This window comes from Chamaea fasciata, unplaced genomic scaffold, assembly GCF_029207755.1.
Source record: "Chamaea fasciata isolate MVZ Bird 193981 ecotype frontalis unplaced genomic scaffold, bChaFas1.0.hap1 SCAF_14, whole genome shotgun sequence".
NCBI classification, from domain to species: domain Eukaryota; kingdom Metazoa; phylum Chordata; class Aves; order Passeriformes; family Sylviidae; genus Chamaea; species Chamaea fasciata.
In genome coordinates this window covers 3,249,373-3,273,089 of record NW_027094099.1, presented here as the reverse complement: position 1 = coordinate 3,273,089, position 23,717 = coordinate 3,249,373, and the positions used below count along the sequence as shown (strand labels likewise).

At 45.8% G+C, this 23,717-nt stretch overlaps 1 protein-coding gene across 3 annotated transcripts in view; it reads left to right on the top strand.

Moving 5' to 3' along the window:
- Positions 1-23,717, top strand: part of CSNK1G1 (casein kinase 1 gamma 1) — a 102,983-nt gene that overhangs the window by 20,714 nt on the left and 58,552 nt on the right. For 2 of the 3 annotated variants that reach the window (XM_066196676.1, XM_066196678.1), the window contains exons 2-3: positions 18,656-18,764; positions 22,568-22,980. In XM_066196676.1, coding sequence (XP_066052773.1) covers positions 22,803-22,980 — 178 coding nt within the window. In that variant the 5' untranslated portion in view covers positions 18,656-18,764; positions 22,568-22,802. The remainder of the gene's footprint in view (positions 1-18,655; positions 18,765-22,567; positions 22,981-23,717) is intronic. The other variant, XM_066196677.1, reaches the window with a different exon arrangement.

Below are 23,717 nucleotides of genomic sequence, written 5' to 3'. Positions count from 1 at the left end.
TCTTATCTGGATTATGAATTAAATATCTGCCAAGCCTATGGAAGGATGCTTAGAGACCCAAATGTAAGTTGTTCAATTCTTACTCCTTATTTCCATTGTGATTTTTTTTTCCTCTCAGTTTTGTCAGCATTTTTCATCTGAAGCAACTTACCTGGGAAATTACATCCCTGATTTCCTTTCCCTGGCATTATTTTTAGAAAGACAGGTGTGGAGCTGAGAAGTAGGTAGCTGCAGTGTTGCTTGTCAGTGATGAACAAGGAAATTGGACAGGATTAAAGACAGGGAGAGTCCAGAGTCTTCTGTGGTGAACTAAGAGCAGAGTTGTTGTGTTCTAAGTGTTTGTGTGACAAACAAAATAAGGGCCAGGTTATCTACTCTGTAACAGCTCACCTACAGAATGAGCAGAAAACTCAAAACTGAAGTTGTTGGGAAAATTTTCCCCTCCAGAAATCAAATGGAATAGTATCTGTAGGTGAGAGTGTTGGACTGATTCCAGTGGGGGTAGATCGCTTGATTTCATGAAAACAAACCAGTGAGTGTTGTCCTTCAGGGAGTGCAAGTCCCTGCTTGGCACAAGGGGTTTTTGGGGTGTACATAAAGGCTGAAAATGGTGTTAGAGTTCTCTTTCTGGACTTCTGAAAATGCGTTTATGTAGTGCTAAACAATTTTTTTTTTCTGTGCAGACTAAGTGATCCTGATTAAGTCATTGGGTTGTTTTGTTTAGGGCCATAATCGTGCAGCATCCTTTGGGAATGTTTCTATTTTTGGCCAAAGTGATGTGACAAAACAAATTCTTTTAAAACTGTAATTTCCATTTAGAATTCTCTCTGTAGAAAGCTTCATGAGCTCTTGTTTTTTGGTAATTTCAGCTGGGGGCAGGAGGGCACAGTGGATGGGCCGCAGTTTCATCGTCTCAGCAGCTTCCAACCTGGAGGAGAAATCTGGTTCTAACTTTGCTTGATATTGTATCTCAAATTATTTTTGCAGCTTTATTCCCTAAAACCAATTTGTCTATTTTTGGTGACAGTAGTAGGAGTGTCATTAATTGTTGAAAAGTGTTTAGTTTGCGCAGTTCAGGCTGGTGCAGTACAGTGCTTTAATGTCTTCTGTGAGCCCAGCAGAAGCTATGTCATCTGCCTGGGCCTTCCTTCATATTATTTTTTTTCTCAAAGAGAAGCATCTGCTGTCTAAAGCTTTGCTGTTGTGATGTTGTGGAGGGTTTCTTTTGGAACTGAAGTCACTGGCTTCTTTTTCTATATCCTGCCTGCAAGATGTCTGGGATCTTTGGAAGTTTTTGACTCAGATATACCTATTTCCTGAGGTTTGCATTCGTAGCATGCTTTTTCACTTGGGTGAAGCTTGTTTCCTGTTCCTGCCTCCTTTTATCTTTCTGTATATTTTAATTCAATATTTAAAGACGCGCTGGTTTTCCCATTCTGTGACTTCCACAGGTGCTGCTGTGAGCCAGCACTCTGCCTCATGCCATTACTTGTCTGTGTGTGTCCTCACCTGCGTGTTCCCTGCCTCAGGATGCCCAAGGTGCACTGGCCTGACTTCTTCCCAGCTCCAGTGAAACCAGTGCCAGATGCTTCTCTCCCACATTTGTGCTGCAGAACCAGAAGTTATTCATGTGAGTGAGGAGCTGGCTCATGGCACTGCCATAGTGACCTCAGTGTGCTCAGTCAGCCACGTCCAGCTTGAGGAATTTGGCCTTAGGTGCATGGGTTTTTTTTTACCCTGGATGGCATAAATGAACAAGAGCAACAGCAGCTGCAGCTTCAAGCTGATGTCCAAAACCAGGGAGACAGCTGTGAGGGCCTTGGGTGCCTCCTCTGTACCCTGCTTGCATCCTGAGAGCAACCCTGGTACTGTGGGGAAGCCTGAATTTCTTTTTGTACGAGGAGCTTTCTAGCTGTATTAGTCATCCATCAGGCTTCTGGATTATTTAAGTGCTTAAGCACTCCTCAAAAAGCAGCAATATCTATTTGTAGAAAGGTACATCATGTGAAGTGCAATTCCAATATATTAGAGCTGCCTGCTGGAGATGTTCTTGGGAATTTTGCCCCTCCAGTTGTGGGACTGCAGGAACTGGAGGGCCCCCATCAAAGATCTGAAATCTTAAAGGCTACTGGTTGGTCTTGTGGACATCTCTGGTGATCCATTAGAGGTCCTCTCAACTTCTCCCATGAAATCATTCCTCCTGTTCAGCTCGATGAAGCCTCAGCTGGTCCATGTTGATCTCCAGATACTGAGAAACCCTGAGGAAAAGGTGATCTGTAACATTAGGACAAAATATTCTTCCATTAGGCGTGGGACAACTCAAATAGTGAAAGATGAAAACCCTCTTCCCTAACTCTTGAACTTGTTCTGTCTTGAACTAAGTCTGAAAGTGCCTAAAGCTGAAATGATGGTCCATTTTTAAGCTGTAATTCATCTGTCTGTGCTGTTTGCAGAAAATCTTTAGGACAGTTGCTAGCTAGAAAGTTAATTCCAATACAGCACAATTATATCCTCAAACTGAAAGAAAACTTAAATCTTTGTGGGTTTTGTAATGCGTGTGAATTGACTTCATTGTATTCTAACCCAGAAGTTAAACATGAGGTTTCATGTAAGGTTTTGAGATTCAGAGACTGGCAAAACCCTTGTCCTTGCTTATGCAGTCTGGCTTTTATGTAACTCATTATTTTTGCTCAAATGTTGCAGATAGTCGGTTTCCTCTAGCAACAGCCACCAGATGTTTCACCGAACAAGACTTAATTCTTTAAAATTGACCTGTGAGAAATGTGTGAAGGCGAACAGGGAGGCGGAACAATTGTATGCCAGTGTGATTTCCATTTCCTTGCTAAAATCCCACTGCAAGCCTTGCAGTTTGAGTCCAGCAATGATGGATCCTGATTTTTGCGGTATACTGTGAGGCCTTGTCTGTGGTTTTTAGTGTTTCCATAAATGTGGTGTCAGGAGCAGGGGGATGGGATTAAGCTACTTTACAACAGTTAGTGTTACTTGGGCAATTAGCACTGTATGGATTAATTCTATTTGATGGGAATCTTGCTGTCCATAGGTTTTCTGTGATCAACTGTGTGCTTTGCTAGACTATTTCCTGTTTCTCTATTTCATATTTCCGTGGGAAACCAACTCCTATGTCAGTTTTCCAGCTGGGGGAAGAGAGTGACCCAAATAGGGTGAGTGGTCCTGGTGGTCACTGCAAGAAGTTCCCAGCAGCTCTTGTCTCTGGAACATTCCCGTTCTGGGGGTTTGTCCTGTACATCCAGGACCACTTTGTGTGGGGGAAGATTGCACAGGGATTCTTTGCTGGTATGAATTATCTGAAACTTGGATTTTTGGGTCTGTTGTTTTCTTGTTCATGTCTGCAGAGACTATATAAATCAAAGCAGAACTGTGCCATTTCCCTTCCCCACAAGGATATATTGTACCCGTTGTGCTGCTTCTTGTGCAGTTTAGACACGGAGGTGTGCGCTGGACAGATGATCTTCAAGAGGAAATTTACTGGTCTGTAACTGGGGGTACTGGTGGTAGCTCTGTACCTGAGAAGTAAGGATTGGGTAGAGAAGTTCAGCTTTGCAGGTATTTTCACGGTTTTGGAGATCAAAGTATCTGCTGGTTTAGGCTAAAGGTGGTTCTTCTGGAAATAAGATTTCTCCAGTGCTGGAAATGCTTCAGGACACAGTGTGGATGCTCCAGTCTTCAAAATCAGGGATTTTGGTGCTTGTTGGTCTCTGAATTGGTCATTTTTGAGAAATTCTAGGTGTCTGCCACAAAATTTTGGCACCACTTAAGCCAGAGGTAACTTGAATATCCTTTTCTTGTAGTAAGATGTGCAACTGGTACTTGAAGTAGCATCCTGAACTAGCATTCCCTTGTGCTGCTTCTTCCAATTTTGAAATTCAGTGTTTCCTGTCCTGTTTTCTCCTGAAGGAATGCTGGATAGAGGATGTGCTACATCCCAGTGTTCCAGAAACCTGTGAGGGTGGAAGATGTGGCTGTAGTTTGAAGGAAAGCTGTTGGCTGCTTAACACAACCAGTGTGTTAAGCGTAACACAAACGAGAGCCTTTATGTTCTGCCATTGTTACACAAAGCTACTGAAAATCACCAAAGGACGGGGGAAGCCGAACTCCTTAAGTTCATGTGTTTATTGTGGGGTGTTAAAAGAATCATAAATGTCCAATTGTCCCCAAATTCCTTCTCTGTCCAGTTAATGCAGCAACAGTGTGTGACAGCCTGATCCTACTGGGAAGGATGGTGTCATCCTTGTGCTGGTTCTGAGGCTTCTTTTAGCCTCTCAGTAGGATGGTGAGGCCCTGGCACTGGTTGCCCAGAGTAGCTGTGGTTGCCCCACCTCTGTAAGTGCTCAAAGCCACGTTGGACAGGGCTTAGAGCAACCTGGGATAGTGGAAGGTGTCCCTGCCCATGGCAGGGGGATGGAACTGGGTGAGCTTTAAGGTTCCTTCCAACCTAGTCCAGTCTGGGATTCAGCTGGCAGCCAGCCCTGCAGTTCTGGCATTGACTCACTAAGAGATCAAACAAGTGCCAGAGCTGGTGAAGAGGAGAGACTTGAGGGTGTTTGATGGATTGAGGACCAGGAAGGTGCCTTTTGGGGTAGCTGGATGTTAGCTGGGGTACACATCTGTTGTGTGTGTACCAGGCATGCCTGTTTGGTAACCTGGGGGCTGTCCAGCTCTTCAGTCAGAATCGTCTCGTCCTAGAATTACAGAATAATTTAAGTTGGAAAAGACCTTTGAGATCAAGTCCAACTTTTGACCAATCACCACCTTTTGAACTAGAACAGAACACTAAATCCTACCATCTGTTGTTTCTTGAACACCTCCAGCGATGGTGACTCCACCACCTCCCTGAGCAGCCTGTTCCGATGCTTCATACCTCCTGAGAAGAAATTACTCCCGATGTCCAACCTGAACCTCCCCTGGCACATATTGAGGCCACGTCCTCTCATCTTACGGTTCCCTCAGCCCCAGTGAGACATCTAAAGCCTGGCTTTGCCTCCCATTCTGTCCTTCCTCATTGTAACTGTGTCTCCCTGGCAGCATGGGAGGTGTGACCCTGACCCATGGCTGCCAATGCTGGGAGGCTCCACTAGGCTGGTGTTGCCTTGTCTTTGCCTAATTTCAGCTTTTAGCCTGTCTCAACCTGGCTGCTTAACTACTAATGCTCTGCTCATGGTCTGTTACATCCCTGGAATGGGCTGGAGGAGCCTGAGCTGCTCTGTGCTGTAGAAGCAATGTTTCAGGCCTGTGGGATGCTGTGGGGCCATTTGGAAGTTCACCTGAAGGGAGCTGCTGGGAAGTGCTTTTAGATTTGGATAGAAGATGTTGCTGGGATAAACTGTTTTGTATCTGGGAAGATTTCCTTGCTGCTCACTTCCTTTGGGTCATGGGTCTGGAGGCATAAACACTTAATTGCTTCAATTCTAAGGATTTGGAGCTTTTTCCTCATCACCTCAACCCCCCTTTCTGAGCTTCAGCAGTTGCAGATGATTGACTATGAAACACTTCCCTGTGTGTCTGAAAGACTAAGATCAAATCTAAAGGGACCTGTCATAGTGAGTGGCATCCCTGCCCATGGCAGAGGGTTGGAACGAGATGAGCTTTAAGGGCTCTTCTCACCCAAGCCATTCCATGATTCCACGGGCATGTGGATTGCTGTACATATGGAGCTTTGACTCACACCCAAACTCTGTGGCTGTGCTTTTGTAAACAAAGCTGAGAAGGCTGGTTTTGAGCTGTGGTGGAGGCTTGGTCTCACTGATTGCTTTCCTGGGGAAAAAAAAAAAAATACACTACCAGGAAAACAAAAGGAAAAACTTTACCTTTTTGCTATCAGGAAAAACTTGATTGCTAAGTTTTATACCTGATCACCTCCTAGATCGGGTATAAGCTGCTTTTTGTATATGTACATGAATTGGAGAAATTGTCATACAGTACCACTGACTTTTCCTTAGAACAAACCAACCCCACTGCTAACATGTACCTATCACAGTAATCCAGGGAATAATCCCTGGAAAAGACTATAAAATCATATAAATCCTTTCATTTTTTCAGCATGCAGTTGTGTGAGAGATGTCAGAGGACACCTGGGCATCTTCAGCTGTATTTGTTAGTGTTTTGGGGGACACCAGAAGAGCTTGGCTTCTGGAAGTGCATCTCCTGTTTCCTGTCAAATGTCCTTTGGTGTGAGTGGTCCCAGGTTGTGCTGTGCAGCATTTGCACTTATGGCCTGTGGAATGGAGAGATCAGCTGCAGACTATCCAAGCTCCTTCCTGGCCAGCTGGCAGGTGATGTGATTCCTACAAGCAAATACATGGTTGTTGTAATTTTCTCTTCCCCAAGCAGCAGCAGAGGTTTTCAGGGCTGTAAATCACTTCAGAGAGTGCACGTAGTGAAGCCAGGTCCCTTGGGGACATCAGACTGGTATTTTATAGATGTGGTCAAGCAATGATCCATCGCAAACAAGGGATTGATTATATTTAGGCAGGTTGTTCCCTTTTCTGTGTGCAGCTTCACCTTGTCCTGAGATGCAGCCTGGGAGGGATGATGACCAGACCAGCATGGTTGAGAGTTTATTTTCCATTGTAATGTTCCCCTCAGGTGCTAGGAGGTCTGATTTTTAACATTTCCTGTAGCAGAAGACAGATGGCCCTTAGTTTCCTTCTCACCTAAACATTCTTCTCCAGGTGAATGAGAATCAAATCTGGGCAGTTTCTGTGACAAAACAGTATTCTAATTCTTATCTTGCCTGTCAATGGAAATAGAAATTGGGTTAAAAAGACCTTTCTGATGCAGATGTCTGCATTGGCCATGGTGAAATTGTATCAGGTTTCACTTTTTCTGAGATGCTTTGGGGACATGGAGCTGCTCCTGTAAACAAGGATGGTGGTTGACCTCAAATGAGCTCTGAAGGTCACAGGTTCAAGAAGGGATGAGCTACCTCACATGGCCCAAGCTCTAGGGCACTGTTCCATGAGCTGTGGGAACAGGAGGCAGCACAGATTGACCCAGAGCAGGGTGAGTTCAGTCAGGTGGGGAAAACCAGTCCAGCACCGTTGCATTGATGATATTACAGATTCTGAGATCGTCTTTAAGTCCTTTGCTCCAACACAGAGCATCACTGTGCTCTTCCTGTGCTCCCGGGGCTTGTCTGGCTGGTGCTTGTCCATCACACCTGCACTGTCATGGCATCAGTTTCTCACAAATAATCTGAAATGCCCTTATCCCACCTGCCTGTTTTCATGATCTGACTGAGAAGACTCAGCTAGAAATAGCCTGAATTTTCTTCTGCATGTGGTGATTCGAAAGGGTATTTTGTGGCCGAGTACAGAGCCATTTTTGGGTTTCAAACCACAAACAATAATGTTTGAAAAAGTGCCTGAAGTACTGGACTGTTTTCTAGAGATGTGATCAAGAGGTACTGTCTTCCCTTGTGGAAGAACTGCCTTGTAGGCAGAAGAATTGGGCTTGTTTTTCCACCTTTCTCAAGGTCATGTTGTTGGCATGGGATGGGGAACAGGTGCTGTAATGGAGTAATTAATCTTGGAAATACAGTTTAAGATAGCACCTAAAAGGGATCTGTGGTTGAGGGAGGCAGGGTTCCAGCAAAGGATTCTTAGAGCTCAACCTGTATTCAAGTGAAGATTTGGTGGTGGGGGAGGATTTAGATGGGAGGTTGGTGCCTCTCAGAGGGCAAAGAGGCTCGGTAGGAGATAACTTCTACCATGGTTTGAAGGCAAGTCCTGCATGGGACAGCCCCCCATGTCTTGTTTTAGATGATGGGTGTTAAAACTAATATGGTGGAAAAAGGTGGTGTGTCTCTACTCAGTGAGGTAACTTGTGAAATAAGTGCTGAAGTTCAGTGTGAAGAAATGTGCCAGCCATGATTAGTCCAGGGCTGTGCAGTGCAGGATAAAGGAATTTATCATCAGGATGTGCTTCCCTTGGCTACAGATCTCTGTGAGTACCTGTGTGGCATCTCTGCTTTGTTTTAAAAGATAAACTTAACTCGGAAGTCCAGATGAGTGTGAGAGGTAGAATAAACACTTTCCAGCTCCAGAGACTTCCTCTGATTATCACTCCTTGTTCGGTGTTTTCTTGCAGGGTATTGGCTTCGGTTTCTCTCACTGCTAATCCCAGGAATCCATAAGATGTTTTCTAATCTCTTTGCACCAAATTGTTGCTGTATCACAGTTTTGGTTCTTGAGGAACCTTTAGGCTTCTCTCCGCAGTGTCACTAATCATTATTAAGTCATTCTAGGATGGGAAATGCAGTTTCATGGAGCTGCACACATTCCTATAGCTTCTGCTGCTGGACTAAGTGAATTCAACGGTGTCTTAGGAAATGCGGTTTCAGTTTTTGGATAATCCAGTATCTAATAATGCCCAAGTTCTGAAGCTTTTTCTGGGAACAGGTATGAGTGACTCCACTCCCATGTGGATTCCTTTGTGTTATGCTGCACAGCTGAGCTGGTGCTTCATTGTTTTCCTCACAGAGGGAGTATGTGTGGATAGGTCTCCCATGACTTTATCATAATGGTGGAGAAATTCAGGGTCTTTGAATTCTCTGTTAAGTGGGATTGATGCCAACTTTGTTATGGTCATCAGGCTGGTGGGAAGGGATGGCATGCAGAGGGACCTGGAAAGTGGGACTGTGGGAAATTCATGGAGCTCAACAAGGCCAAGGGCAATGTCCTGCCCCTGGGCCAGGGCCATCCCAAGCACAAACAGAGGCTGGGTGGAAAAGGGATTGAGCACAGCCCTGACAGCCCCAAAACCCCAGTGCCCTGGGTGATTCCCCAGCTTGGGCAGCAGGGCAGGGGGACTTCTGCCCCACTCAGGTGAAATCCCACCTGCAGAGGTGACTCCAGCACAGGGGTCCCAGCAAAGAAAGGATGTGGAGCTGCTGAAGCCAGTCCAGAGGAGGTCACGGAGTTGCTCCAAGGAGCCTCTCTGCTCTGGAGCCAGGCTGGGAGAGCTGGGGATGTTCATCTGGAGGAGGCTCCAGGGAGACCGTAGAGGCCTAAAGGGGCTCCAGGAGAGCTGGAGAATGACTGTGGACAAGAACCTAGAGGGACAGGACAAGGGAGAATGGCTTCCCACTGCCAGAGGGCAGGGGTAGATTTGATATTGGGAAGAAATTCTCTCTGAGGATGGGGAGACCATGGCACAGGTTGCCCAGAGCATCTGTGGCTGCCTCATCCCTGGAGGTGTCCAAGGCCAGGTGGGACAGGGCTTGGAGCAACCTGGGATAGTGGGAAGTGTCCCTGCCCATGGCAGGGGGTGGAACGAGCTGAGCTTCCAACCCAAACCGGTCTATAAACACAGGAAAGGGTTAGAAACTTGTGAAACAGGAGTGTCAACACATAAGTCTAATGCCTTGAGGAATGCAGCAAAATCCTTCTTTTTGTTAACCACAAGCCTTCCCTCTTGTCCATACCAGCAGGTATTTATAGTTTTAGTGGTGTGTGCCTTGTCTTTTCTTCCTAATGGATTGCTGGACTACAAGTGGGTGGAAGATTTGTTTGTTTTGGCACAATATTCCCTTTACATGGGCACGTCTGGAGTTTAGAGCAAACAGAGCCAGGCCGTGAACTGTGTAAAGTCCTTAACAAGAGGGAAAGGAGAGAAGCAGGAAGAGTTGTCATGTAAAATTACCTCTCTGAAATGGAACCATCCCTTCAGCTTATTTCCCGGCTGGTTTACAGGCTGCTTCCTCGAGCTGACATTGCTCCATCGGATGCATCATGAGCTTGAGCGTTTGTGTCAGCGCTGCCTGTTCCTGCCACTTGCCCTCACTGGATGTGCTGTGGGTTGGTAATCCAGTATCCCTCCTTTAGGGCATTGAGTAGCTCCAGTGGTAATGCTCCTCTGGCTCAAATTGTAGTAGATGTAACCAAAACAGCAAGGTGACCTCAGAAAAAGAGCTCAGGTGTTCACCCACTGTTGAAGTGCCTTTGATTGACCTGTCAGATAAGCATGAGGTGGTGTCACAGTGCTGAGATGCACGTAAAGGGTTAGCAGTGTCAGTGGCAGAAGCTGACATGAATTAAATCCACTGCCATGACCTTAACACAGCAGCATTTCCAAATATCTGGCTTAATAATGAAAATAAATGTGCCGTGGAAGCTGGATATGGCTTTGGAGTTATTGCTTGTGACTTGAAAAATCACAGCTTATGGAATATCCTGAGTTGGAAGGGACCCACAGGGATCATCAAGTCCAACACCTGGCCCTGCACAGTACAGCCCAAGTCCCTGAGAGCCTTGTCCAAACACTCCTTGAGTTGTAGCAGCCTTGGGGCCAAGACTATTCCCTGGGGAGCCTGTTCAGTGCCCCACGACCCTCTGAGCAAAGAATTTTTTCCTAGTATCCAACCTAACCCACCCCTACCACAGCTCCATGGTATTTTTCTTGGTATGCAGGGATTTTGGGGGTTGCAGATGTCTTTATAGGCATTAACACTCTCATGGGCACATTGTCCATCACCCGGTGCAAAGGCAGGTGATGTCTGACCACCCTGTCTGCCAACCTGTGTTCAGAAGAGCCAGGAAGGGATGGTGATGTTTCAACCAGGCTGATCCTTCACAAATTTAAATTTGTCCCTTTACTGTGAGATTGAGGGGGGAAATTCGACGACCTTGGTGATGCTTATGTGAGAACTGGATGGATACTGGCAGAAGACACCTCTGAAACTTCTCCAGACTGTCACTGCGAGAAACCAGAGTGTGTTTGTTGCCATCTCTGGTGCTGCACATGCCACCCAGACCTGTTCTGGTGTGCAGAATTGCCTTACAGGAATGCCACTGCAGAGACACCATTTCCACCTGGAGCACATAGACCTCATCTTGGCTTCATTTTACAAAGAAGCTGCACCTGTGAAAGCACAGGTAGAAAAATGAGAGGTGTGGGATGGTGCTTCCTAATACACCTGGAAGGAGCTAAAATACCCATCCAGTATGTGAAGAACTTTGAGGAGCTGACAACTTCAAATTTGAGGAAGAAAAAACCCAGAAAACCAACCAACAGCACAAACCTTCAAGTATTATGATTTTTTTAAAGCCGTGTGGCTGCTCTTGAAGTGTTGGTGGCTCCTGCTTGGCTTCCCCCTGTGGGGAGGTACCACGGGCCACTTCCTTGCCAGATTGAGGAAGGAACTCGGCACAAACATTTGCTTTCTGTGAACAAACGCAACTGTCTGACTGTGTATTTTGGGATTGTGGTGCCTAATTGCCCTACTGAGGAAGTGCAGAGTTTTATGGAGCTGATGGTGTTTGTGTAGGTGTAGCCACCAGCACAGAATTAGACCAGTAACCAAGAGTGGACCTTGCACTAGGGAGGAGGCAGCTCAACTGCCAGCAAACAGAGTGACCTTTGCTTCGTTTAGAAATAAATAAAGAATAAAGTATAAGAAATGAAAATTTAAAAGGCAAGAGACAGGATCTAAACATCTTTTGGCCTGCCTGCAAGGGGATCGTGCTTCTCCAGCAGGTATTTTGCTTGGTCTGGATGTAATTCCTAGCACCTTTCAGTCGCATAGGTAATCCAGATCCTTCTGACAGCTGAACTGCTTCATCAGGACGCAGAGTTGGGAGATCTGGGCAATTTAGGGAGTCTTACATCTCAGAGACAAAGGAAATTATGGCTCTTTATGTGCCATGAGGATGCTGCCCTGTGGGGTAGGTGGGTTTTGGGGTGGGACAATTTCTTTTGGGGCTGCAGTGTTGGCATAATGGAGTTTTTATAATGCCATACTGAGAAGGGGAGACAAATTGCTGCAGAAGGTTTCAGGCTTTGAGTGTAACAGCGCCTTAAATATCAAACTCTGCCAGTTTTAATGGACCTTATCTATCCCAATAAAAACATTCCTCTCCCAAAACAGAGGTGGGAAGGAATCAAGGTGCTGGCAACAGCACTGGGTTGCTCAGGCTGAAGCACTGTTTTTATTAAGCCCAAATTACCAGAATTTATTACTTAGGGGTTGTGGTTCTTACCTTTCCATCTCTCTTGTGCTCTAAGCCTCCTAAGCAGGTGAATGGTTAGTCACCCCTGTCTGACAGCAATTCACCTCCAAAAAAGGAGCCCATTAATGGCTGGGGCAGATTTCTCTCCCTATGTAGGTCTCAGGTACATAGTTTCCTCTTCAAGATATGGTTTAGTTGCAAACAAAATAAGTAGGTGATGTCAGTCAAATTCCTGCCAAATGTCTCATTACATGAAGAGACAGCATAATCCGCTCCTCTCTCTATGACTGCTGGAAAAGGCAGCATCTTCACGAAAGGGGAAGGTAAAAGCTCAGGCATTAAAAGGAAAAAACATGTACATTAAATCATGGACTATCAGGTTTTCTTGTGTTTTCCCTTAAATACACTCTATCTCTCTCCTGTTGGTATCACCATTACTATTTTTTTAAGAAGTGCTGCTGTTCCAGTTCTTACATCACCATGTTTCCAGTTTATTACCCAGCTCTTACAAGGAGTGTTTAGTGGTGAGCAGCCTTGAATGAAATCTATTGGGCACCGTCAAGAGTCTGTGGGATGGAGTGACGCAGACTTGGCAGAGTTCTCTTCTCCATTTGCTGTGGGACATTTGGCCTTTGCCTGCCAGGCCAGGTCTTAAAGTTCAGCTGAACAGAGTGTACTTGAGACTTCTACCCACTCCACTGTTCTTGGGCATGTTCCCTTCTTATCTTTTCGTCCTCTCTTCATATGAGGCTGTGTGGTGGTGAAGAACAGCTGGTTGAGTTACTGTAGGGTCACACTTGGAATCACAGAGGGACATGGATGCAATCTCTTACAGCCACATGAGCTTTGGCCTGGACTGCTGTTCATCCCTGCAGGACACACCTGAGCCAGGCTGAATCATGCCCAATTTGTGGTGCGTTTGGCCCTCGGTGACTAAATCATCTCACTGAATTAGGTACTTCGTTCCTGTTGCATGGAAGTGGAATTTTCTCCAAGGCTTTGCTGCTCTGTGGTGGACACTTCACAACGGACAGAGCCCTTACACCTGTGCTGTGAGAGTCCAGACATTTTCCTGTCTCCTGAACCATCAGGTAAAAATGCTGAGCACCAGGAATCTGACCAGTGGTGTCTCAAGATCATTTTAGGAGCTGGTATGAGACTTAGCAGAAGTTTGGTGTCATTTTGAGCTGAGGCAACAAAGAAAGTGTTCTGTTTGTTTGTCCTCAGTTTTTGGAAGTGCTCTAGGTATTGGTGGGACAGAGAGGAAGGAGATAACCTGTTCCCATCAGGTAACCACAAGCCGAGCCTGGGGACCTGGAGCTTTCTTAAGCTGGAATTCAAAGACCTGCATCTGAACCCCACCTCGCTGCTGTTCTGTTCTGACACTTTTTTATGGATACTGGATGGCACTCGACAGGAATGTTTTCTTCCATAGGGGAAACCCATACCTGTTGTGTGCTGGATTCACCTTGGGACTGGGCCAAAAGGCTCTCAGCACCTCCGGGCTCCCTGTTATCCAGAGCTGGGTTCCACTAGTGTAGCTTCTACCCGCCTTTGCCATCAAGGTGTCTTCAGTTTTCTTTGACCCATCTCCGCAACTTCACAAGGACTTTTCTTCTGGTGGGAGGCTTTTCCCCACCCCATCCCACACACACTGTGAAAGCTGCCTTGGCTCTAAACTTGTTACTTACATTCCTTTCTGAAGCAGAAGAAAGCACTTCATAGTTTCGAGACTACCAAGGTTTTTGGGGACGGGGGAAGTTGTGTTTGTCTGCCAAGTTCACCAGTCTTTTCATGCTGTCTGAGCCTGCCCGCAGTTTATCCTCTGCACTGCTTTTCCTTGCCAGACAGAGCGCAGATAAAACAGTCCTAGATGGTTGAGGTGCATCTGTGTTAAATTAGGCTGTACATCTGTAAAAGTGATGTTGCTGCCAGTGATCCAAGGCTGCTCCAGAGCCTAAGCTCCCATGGTGGTCTTGTAGAGGACTTTGATACAGTTAACTGCAAACTACATCCATCAACCACGTGGATGCACCTGAATCCACGTGTTGTGGGTTATTCCTGGATGATGGTTGTGCATGGTTGTCTAGAAGTCATCTTTGCCCTTTTCTTCTTCAAATCCATTGCCTGGAAGGAAGGGGATGGTATAGGCACATCTGCACCTCTCCTTTTGCTGTTAAACAACCTGGTATTTTAAGAGGAAAAAATAACCTACAGGTTTATGATGCCTGGATATCAGAGGAGAGAACTTCTGAAGAGTCTGTTGTAGAGCTTTTGCTGCTGGCAGGTTTTTCCTCATGTCTTCTGTAGCATCCCCATAAATACATATTTCTGCTGAAACCTGATCTTATGTGGCCTTACACAGTCTGTTTTGAGAGCAGAGATGGTATCCTGACCACCCGGCTCTTTAAGAAGCTATTCAAAGATATGATTTGATGATCTTGGAAGTCTTTTCCTTAGTGATTCTAAACACTGGACTATAAAGCTGTACTGTCAGGAAATAGATCCCAAAAGTGCTGTCGGTGTGAGGGCCCCCTCCAGGCAGGGGCAGCAGGATGCAGGACTCCCGAGATGCAGGGAATGCAGCCCTGAGGCTGGTGGGCTGTATGGACTGAGCACCTGCATGGATCACAGGAATGTGCTGCTCACAGCCAGGCGTTGACACTCGGATGGGATTTCTACAGAGGGATGTGAGTCTGATGTCTGCTGAAGCCTCAGAAGGTACAGGGGTCCTGATCTGGCAGTTGCACTTCAGCTTTTTCTCTGCCCAGCCTACAAAAACCCCGAAAATATGTAGAGCTCAGGTTTCATGAGGGGATTTTTTCATTTTATTCCTGCATTCAAGTGTTCCTTTAACTGTTCCAGTATAATCTACCTCTTCATAAACAGCACTACCCCTCCTTTTCTGACAGATTATGGTCTCTAGTCCTTTTTACATCTATAGGAATCCCTGTCTGCTGGCGCATGTTTGGCTGGGACTCAGTTGGGAGAGAGAAGTCAGTGAATTGATCTCACAAACCACTTCCCTAGAAAATGCTCTGTGCTTTGTTTTGACTCTGCTTTTTTTTTGACTCTGCTCATGTGGAAGAACTAAATTTCCAGCTAAATTAGTTTTTCCCTTCCAAACATTCCTGCCTTTCGTGCTGAGCTTCCGTAGAGGAGATTGGGAGCAAAGTTCAGGAATGAACTTAGAGAATGGGTGCTTGGATCATTCTCTGTAAAACGATCAACTGAGATCACTTGGAAAACTAACTTGCCAATGTATTTAGTTGGGGATTATTCAATTAATGTGTTTTAGCATGTTCATAAGGTCTTCAAGGAAAAGAGCTCTTGGAAGTTCACTTCACTCAGATGGAAAAAGGCACAATTTTGTTTGGATTCATCCTTGTTTGTAAAAACTGTAATTGGAGGGTGCAAATTTGACAGTCCTGGGCCATTCATGGGTAATGAATGAGTGTAGTGATCTGCAGTTGTCCATCTTTCTCCCTTCCCAACAATATAGACTTAAATATTGTTTGTGTGTCTCCTTATTTTCAGCCTGTGAAGCACTGTACAAAACTAACTGCACAAGCTGAAGATTAAATTGTTGGGTCAAGTGATTCAACAGAAGCAATTTGTAATGTTTAAAAGGCACCTGCAGCCTCCAAGGTTGGGGAGAATCTCCCAAGTGAGGGGCATCGGACGTGATGTGCACCTGCTTGCTGTAGTTGGCAGCCAGCTTTGTCACTGCTGTTCCCAGCTGTAAATTGCAATAGAGAATTTTGACCTACTTTTTCAGTTTTTCTGTTGTTTTGCACAACATCGAGGACACTGAAACCAGGTCAGTGTAGTGCTGACTGGGGAAGCACAGATAACTGCTGATTTCTGTGTAGAGGAGCTGCTGTGGTACAGCAGGGGAGTTGGAATACATCCGGTGGAAGATCCTCGAAGTAACCAGAAAGCTCTTGAGTGGACGATGAAAAGGCAAAAAAAAAACAAACCCAAAAAGGATATTTCTCATGTCTGAGTGGGGAAAGTATTTGACCTTCCATCTTCCCTTCCTTGGCTTGGGTAATAGCCAAGCGCCAGAGCAGGGCCCTCTTCCAGGTAACACCAAGAGTGTGGACCTGCAGAAGGGCAGGAAGGCTCTGCAGAGGGATCTGGACAGGCTGGATCCATGGGACAAGGGCAGCGGTGTCAATAGGGCCGCATGCCAGGTCCAGCACTTAAGTCACAACAACCCCATGGAACACTCCAGGCTTGGAGTTGGTGTCTGGGAGGCTGCCTGGTGGGAAAGGACCTGTAATGGTCAACATGAGCCCAGGTGTGCCCAGGTGGTCAAAAAACCAGCAGTGTTCTGGCTTGTGTCAGCAATAGTGTGACCAGCAGGACCAGGGTAAGGATTGACTCCTGTACTGGGCACTGCTGAGGCCACACCTGGAATCCTGGGGTCAGTTTTGGACCTCTTACAGCAAGAAAGACAGTAAGGGGCTGGAGGGTGTCCAGGGAAGGGAACTGAGCTGGGGAAGGGGCTGGAGCACCAGGAGCAACTGAAGGAGCTGGGGGGGGCTCATGCTGAAGTAGAGGAGGCTCAAGGGAGACCTTCTGACTCTACACAACTCTCTGACAGGAAAGGGCAGCCAGGGAGGTGGGGATCAGGTTCTGCTCCCAGGGAACAAACAACAGGACAAGAGGAAACAGCCTCAAGCTGTGCCAGCTGAGGGTTCCTTTGTATCTTGGGGAAAAGTTCTTCATAGAGAGGGTTGTCAAAGATTGGAACAGGCTGCCCAGTGCCATGATGGAGTCATCATCTCTGAAAGTGTTCAAAATATGTGTGGATGTGGCACTTGGGGACATTGTTAAGTGGTGGCCTTGGCAGTGCTCAGTTAATGGTTGGACTTGATGGCCTTAGAAGGCCTTTCCAACCTTACGGATTCTGTGATTCTAAGATAGGATATTTGGTGATCTGTTCATTTGTCTCCTCAGGAGCAGGGAAAATCTGAAAACTCTTATTTTCTCATTATTAGAACAATGACTTTGCCAGGAGTAAGTAACGGGATGGCTGCAGAAGAAGAAAATTTTGTTGTGGCCAGCTGGAAGGACAGAAGCAGGATAAGAAATGAAATGTCATGGAAGTGGGGAGATAAAGGCAGGGGGATGAGAAAGCTTTAAGGGTTGTGAAGCCTGTGGAGATGTGTGTCCATGCAGAAGAGAGCAGAACTTGGAACGAAGGCTTTACTAATTGTACTTTAATAAAGGCAGCACATTAACACCTTGGAAGCTCTTAATGCACACAGTGAGGCAGAGCATGCAAAGCCAGCTTGATCCTCTAAACTTAGGAGTGTGAGGTCATAAAATGAGTTAGTAGATGCTCAAAACATGAGCAAACACATCATGTATGTCCTGGTTTCAAAATGTTTCTCCTTACCTGCATCTTGGCTGCTCTCTCTTTTCCGGAGGGTGAGCTCTTTGTTCCAATCTGTGGCAAAGCCAGTGAAGTTTTCTGCTGCTGAAGGCTCTACTTTTTACAGAGTGTGAGAGTGTAAGCTGGTGAGCTCATATCTATGGGTTTATAACAAGTCAGTTGAGAGCCCTGGAAGATTTTCTCGTTTTTGAAGTCACGTGGGAAGCAGCAGATCTTGTCTGGAAAGTGCTCTCCGCATCAGGAGACTTACCAGACGTATTTACACAGACACGTGGGGTGGATGTTGGAAAACCCAGTGGGAAGGCATATGCCTTGTCCTAAAGCAATGATCTTGGAGCTGCTTTGAGGAATTGTGGTCCTGTGTCTGTAGAGAGCAGGGTGAGTTCACCCATCCCAACACTAAATGGGGATTTCTTCGACATCTCTTCTTAAAAGATTTTAAAAAGAATTATGGGACTGATTTCCTGCTTTTTAGGGTGTTGTTTCATCCACCAGGCATTTGCAGTTTTAATTCTGGCATGTAGTGACTCCTTCAGGGATCAAAACCACTCACAGACCTGGACCAGGCCTGCTTGCTTCAATTTGAAGGGGACGTTCATTGGCTTACTTCAGTTTGGACAGATTTCTGAAATTGTGCCACAAACCAAGACTTTGACAAAACTTGCTCCTATCATGGAGGGGTCTCCAGAATAACTCAAAGGGGTCAAAGTTTTGAGTTCAAGGGAAGTGAGCTTTCCCTTTGCAAAGGGGGAACAAGGATGGCTTTGGCTTCTTTACACCAACCTCTCATTTGCAATATCCTTTCCTACATCTGAAGGGCTCCCCTAAAAAATTGTGTGGCTGTGAGCAGTGTCTCTGTGCCATTTATTAAACGCTCCTTTACACTGGGTTGTTTATATCAAGACAAACAGCAGCTGCCTTCCAGGGCTGCCTGGAATTGTTCCAGTTCAGGTTGGACCAGGCTTGGAGCAACCTGGTCTGGTGGAAGGTGTCCCTGCCCATGGGGTGGAAACAAGAAGAGCTTTAAGGTCCCTTCCAACCTAAACCATTCCATGATTTAACACCACCTGGATGCTGGTTTCTAGCGGTAGTGCTGTGGGTTTATCAGTGGAGGAGAGGTTGTGACATAGATTTGGGTCTAAGTGTTTGGAGGCATGTAGGATGCAGCGCTGTTGTTCTTTACTTAGCCAACTGTGCTGCAAGTAATTTCCTTTCAAGCCTGTGTCTTTCATTAAATACCTGTTCCTGTGTCTTTGTATTGTAGTGAAACCAATCCTGGAACTGGGCTGATTCACCATTAGGGAAATATCTTCATGCAGCTCCGTTCAAATGGAAGTAACTTTGAGAAGCAATCTTGCTGAGTGGGTGGAAAGGTAGGAAGAAATCATTATAAAAAAGTTTGAATCATGACAGGAAGTCATCCTGGTGTTCTGAACTGCCTTTAAATATTAATGTGACTGAGAGTCTGGTCTTCATTCTTCTGCCACTTCCCCTCCAAAGCCGACTGCTCTGCTGGTCCTCAAAGGCCATATTTAATGCCATATTTACTACTGACACTTTTAATAGGTGGCAATGATGGTGTAAGATCTCTGTGTGATCTGGTGTGCCGGCAGCTGGGCTCTGCTCCTCGGCTTGGCTGTGATAAAGAGCTTCTGAGAGGCATGGTTCACTTAGCTCTTGCTGCTCTGAATTCCTGTTTGCCGGAGCCTTTCAGCTGAGAGAGGATGGTTAGTGTTTACAGACTGTCAGGCGTGACCTTTCCATCCTTCTCCCCAGGGAGACCTGATCCAGATGGGGAGCGGGGGAAGGACGGAGGCACAGGAGCTCATAACCATTAACATCTTACTTTGTGAGCCAGAAAATGTATGGTGGGACTTGTGCTTAATTTGCCTGAGGATGATGGGGTTGCTTGTCCCATCTGAGATGTGCTGAGCAAGGTATAAACTGAGCAGGGTTTGTGCTCTTGCTGGAGATTTCTTTCTGTTTCCATTTCTGAGGCTGTAGGTAGTTCTTGGTCATAAATTATTCAATCTTGATTAAAAAGATGACTTTGGTCTCCAGGGGAAAAAAATTCTTCTCTGGCTTTGGTGGGTTTGAGTGTGTTTTCCAAAGTGTTACTGGTTTTTTACTCATAGAATTCCTGTGTCCTGCTCATCTTGCTTAGTGACCCAACCCTAGGAACATTCCACAATCAGGGAATCATTTAGGTGGGAAAAGCCCTGTGAGATCACTGTGTCCAGCCATTCTCCCTGCACTGCCCAGCCCATCACTAAGCCATGTCCCCGTGTGCCAGACCCATATGTTGTATTACATGGAAGATGATAGCTTAAGTGGGAGTACAACATTTGGCTGGAATGTTCTGTGTCTACTTCTCTTGCCATAGCAGAGTTAGACCAAATAGACAGATAGACCAAAACTTCCCATGCTTCAGTTTTATTTCTCCAGAATTTTATCAGAAAGACCTGTGTGAGTAAATCCACTTACTACTAGAAGTCATTCTCACGTTTGGTTTGAGTTCAGCAGTAAAAACTCCATAGTTTTACTGATGATTTTTTTTCATGCTATTTGTTTTGAAGCCAGTCTCTCCTCCCAGGACAGCCTGGGGTGGGGTCCAGTCAAAGTGATTTTCTGATATCTGATAGAGCCTCATCACTGCTCTCGCTGACTGGTTTCACAGGGCAAAAACAACTCTGCTGTGTCTGTGCCAAGCACAGCAGCTGAGAGTATGTGGGGATGTCTGTGATGAAAAACCAGTTCAGCCAGTTCACCGGTAACAGATGCTTCCTGCTTATCCATATTCAGTTCTAGTATTAAATCTGAAATTAATTTGAGGGGCGAGTAAAGCTTGGTTATGCTAAATAATTTCTTGTACATTAACATCTCCAGCTCTTTTGTCTAGTCCAGAGGTGCTGAATCGCAAATGGTGTTTCACACCTTGCTTGGGAGCATGTTGGGAGCTTGTCACTTTGGTTTATGGCCAAACTGGTGGTGTGGCCGAGATGTGGAGGTTCTCAGGTGACCCAGTGATTGTCAGACCTCCCGGATATGCTGCAGACATGCTGTGTGACATTTTCTGCAGGGATCCACAACTGTCCCAAGTGACGTGGAGAATTCCAGTACCTAAAGGGGTCGGACATTCGGGCAGGCTGAGCAGGGACTTGTTACAAGAGCGAGAAGTGGTAGAGCAAGAGGGCTTTAAGCTGAAAGGATGTGTTTAGATTGAATATTAGGGAGAAATTGTTCCCTGTGAGGGTGGAGAGGCCCTGGCACAAGTTGCCCAGAGCTGTGGCTGCCCCATCCCTGAAAGTGTCCAAGGCCATGTTGGATGGGGCTTGGAGCAGCCTGGGTTAGTGGAAGGCTTCCCTGCTCATGGCAGAGGGTGAAATGAAATGAGATGGACTTTAAGGTCCCTTCCAGCCAAACCATTTTGGGATTCTATAAATACTCAAAACCTGGAATTTCCAACTGGTAGCTCCCTGAATTTTGTGGATCCATCACGAGTGACTTCTGCCTTCTATCCAGGTGCTTTAGGTCAAATGAAAAGTCTCCAGAAACAGAAGTGTTCCACAGCTGGAGGCCAGGGAAAGCATAGTCAGATTTCAGAAGGGCTTATGCTTCTGTTCTGTGTGGATGGGTGATGATCCTTGTCTTTTATTTTTGGATAACTAGAAGTAGGTAGCTTAGCTTCATCCTCTGGTGGACGAGAGGATCATCACTGGATGGGCCAATGCCAGGTTAATGGTTGGACTCAATCATCATGGAGGTCTTTTACAAGCTTAATGATTTAATGGCAAAATTAACAGAAGGAACCATTGCCAAGCCCTCTACAGAGGTATTGCTGCAGGAGAACTGAGCCAGTTGCCTGAGTAAAGTAACTGCTGAGCCCTTGTTTACATGGTTGTGCTTCTGGGTGTCCTTCCACCGGACTCTTGGTTGGGTGGTTTCATTAAGCACTTCTGTGATTGTGAGGCACTGGAAGTAGGACACAAACCTTGTTGGTAAAATTATACAGGAACTGTTCTATTCACATCTGGAAAATCCGAATGCAGCAATGTTCCTGTAAGGGCTACAATCCAGTGCCTTTATATCCTGGGATATGGGGGGTAGTTCCAGATGTATTTATTATAATTCTTGCTTGAGAACTGCACACCAAGAGTGCCTTATACCATCTGCTGATGCAGCACCTGTGCAGACAAGGCATCCTGCAACCTTTCCCTTTATCATGCTGATTTCTTGGGAAGTGAGGGGAAGCTCAACCACCACACTGCTACCTCTGGACTGTCCTTGCAGATCTTGCCAGTCTCCTTTGGTCTTGTTCCTGAGCACAGAAGAACCATTTGGCCTGCAAGGGTTGAGAAGCATCTATGTTTTGTCCCTTTTTGACTGAGATATCAGCTTTTAAAAAATAATTAATTGTGCTTTGGCTCCTCATTTTGGTCATTTCTGTAGAACAGCAGTTTGAATTAGCAAATATATCTGAGGTCGATTTGAAGTTGGACTTCAGTGATCCTTGTGAATCCCTTCCAATTTAGGTTATTCAGGGTAATCTAGATCAACTTCAAGAGGTAAAAGCAAGGAGAATTTTATTGAAGAGTGCTACAAAATTTTGTTCTCTTGGCACCTTTCATTGGTCCCTTTATATTTTTTGTCTGGCTTTTCTGTAGTACTTGATCAATGCATGAAGTGAGGAAAAACCAAACCTACACTTCACAGGGGCTTTAAAGGTGGGATGTGGTTTCCTCTCAGTGTCCATCTGACATGCTGGTATAGTTGGAATGGCTTTGGTTACTGCATGTGGTTCAGTCCTGATAACTCTAGTGGAATCATGGAATTACAGACTGGTTTGGGTTGGAAGGGACCTTAAAGCTCAGCTGGATCCACCCACAGCCGTGGGCAGGGACACTTTCCACTAAACAGGTTGCTCCAAGCCCCATCCAACCTGGCCTGAGACACTACCAAGAATGGGACAAGTAGCAACAGTGGATGGGCAACACTTACATGTCTTCATGACATCAGGGCTTTTTATCAGAAGGTTGTTAAGAAAATGATAAAGTTTTCATATAGCTGTTAAATTCCTTGAGGCCAGGAAAGTTCTGGACATTGGCCCTGTTTTACCTTTCTCACCTGGTGTTTTAAAATAATGGGTTTTATTTCATGTATCTCTTCTTTTCCCCAGGTAAGAAACCAAAAGCAACCTGCCTTTATTGAATTCTCAAGAACGCAGTCGGCCCTCTGGTACATTATCAAGATGCATTAGGAAACTGGATCTGGTGCCAAAAGAACTCCATGAGTTTCCATGACTCTCTTGAACTCCAACACAGATACTTTTGGATATAAATTTCTGTTCTAGGAAGAGTGTGTACTCCAACTCCTTTCTGCCAGCTTGCTGGCAGAGGTATTTCACTAAGATCATGGACCATCCTAATAGGGATAAGGATGAAAGGCAGCGGACAACGAAAGGAATGCCGGGAAGGAGTGGGCACGGTTCTCGGCCAAGCTCGTCAACATCCTCCGGCGTTCTTATGGTGGGACCCAACTTCAGAGTGGGCAAGAAGATTGGGTGTGGGAACTTTGGAGAACTCAGACTAGGTAAGAAGCAAGCGTTTTAGTGGCCTGCATTATGCAAATTAGCCTTTCACCATTGGAATATAAATACATAAAAACTTACCCTGGCTCGAGAAATGCGTGCACTGTCTTGTTTCCCAAGTGTTGAGCTGCCTTATCTGAAGCTTCTGACTCAGAAGATGTAACTCTTAGCGTGATTTTGATTTGCATGAAGTCAAAGGGAATACACTGGAGAGGTCAAAGATGCAAACTTTGAACAATCCCAACAAATGACGACTGTTCACAGTGCTGAATGTCTTGCCTAAGGTGAAAAAAAATCTTAACTGTGAATTGCTATATTTTGCTCTCAATTTTTTGTTTATAAGCTAGAACGGCCATTTAAAGGGATGGGTGAGACTCTTTCCCAGCTCTCAGACTCAATTCCATGTCCTTCTCTAACCTCACTGCCCTAATTTCAGCCCCATTACTCTCTGTGCTCTGTCCGTGTGTTGGACTTGCTGGGAGGAGCAGGATGTGCCGGGTGGCCCATCTGGCTCCCTCAGCCGGCCTGGCAGCCCAACATTTGTTCATGGTCTGTTGGTTTCCTAACCACGTCTTGCAGCTGGTTGCCCAAAACAGATGGTTCCACTGATGCATTGTTTGTTTAGGACTACTTAAGAGACCAGTGCAGAGCAGGGCACTGGCCTCTTAAGTCATCCTAAAAAAACAATGGTTGTGGTTTAAATGAGGTGGGGGAAGCAGCTGGTGTTGCCTGACATAAC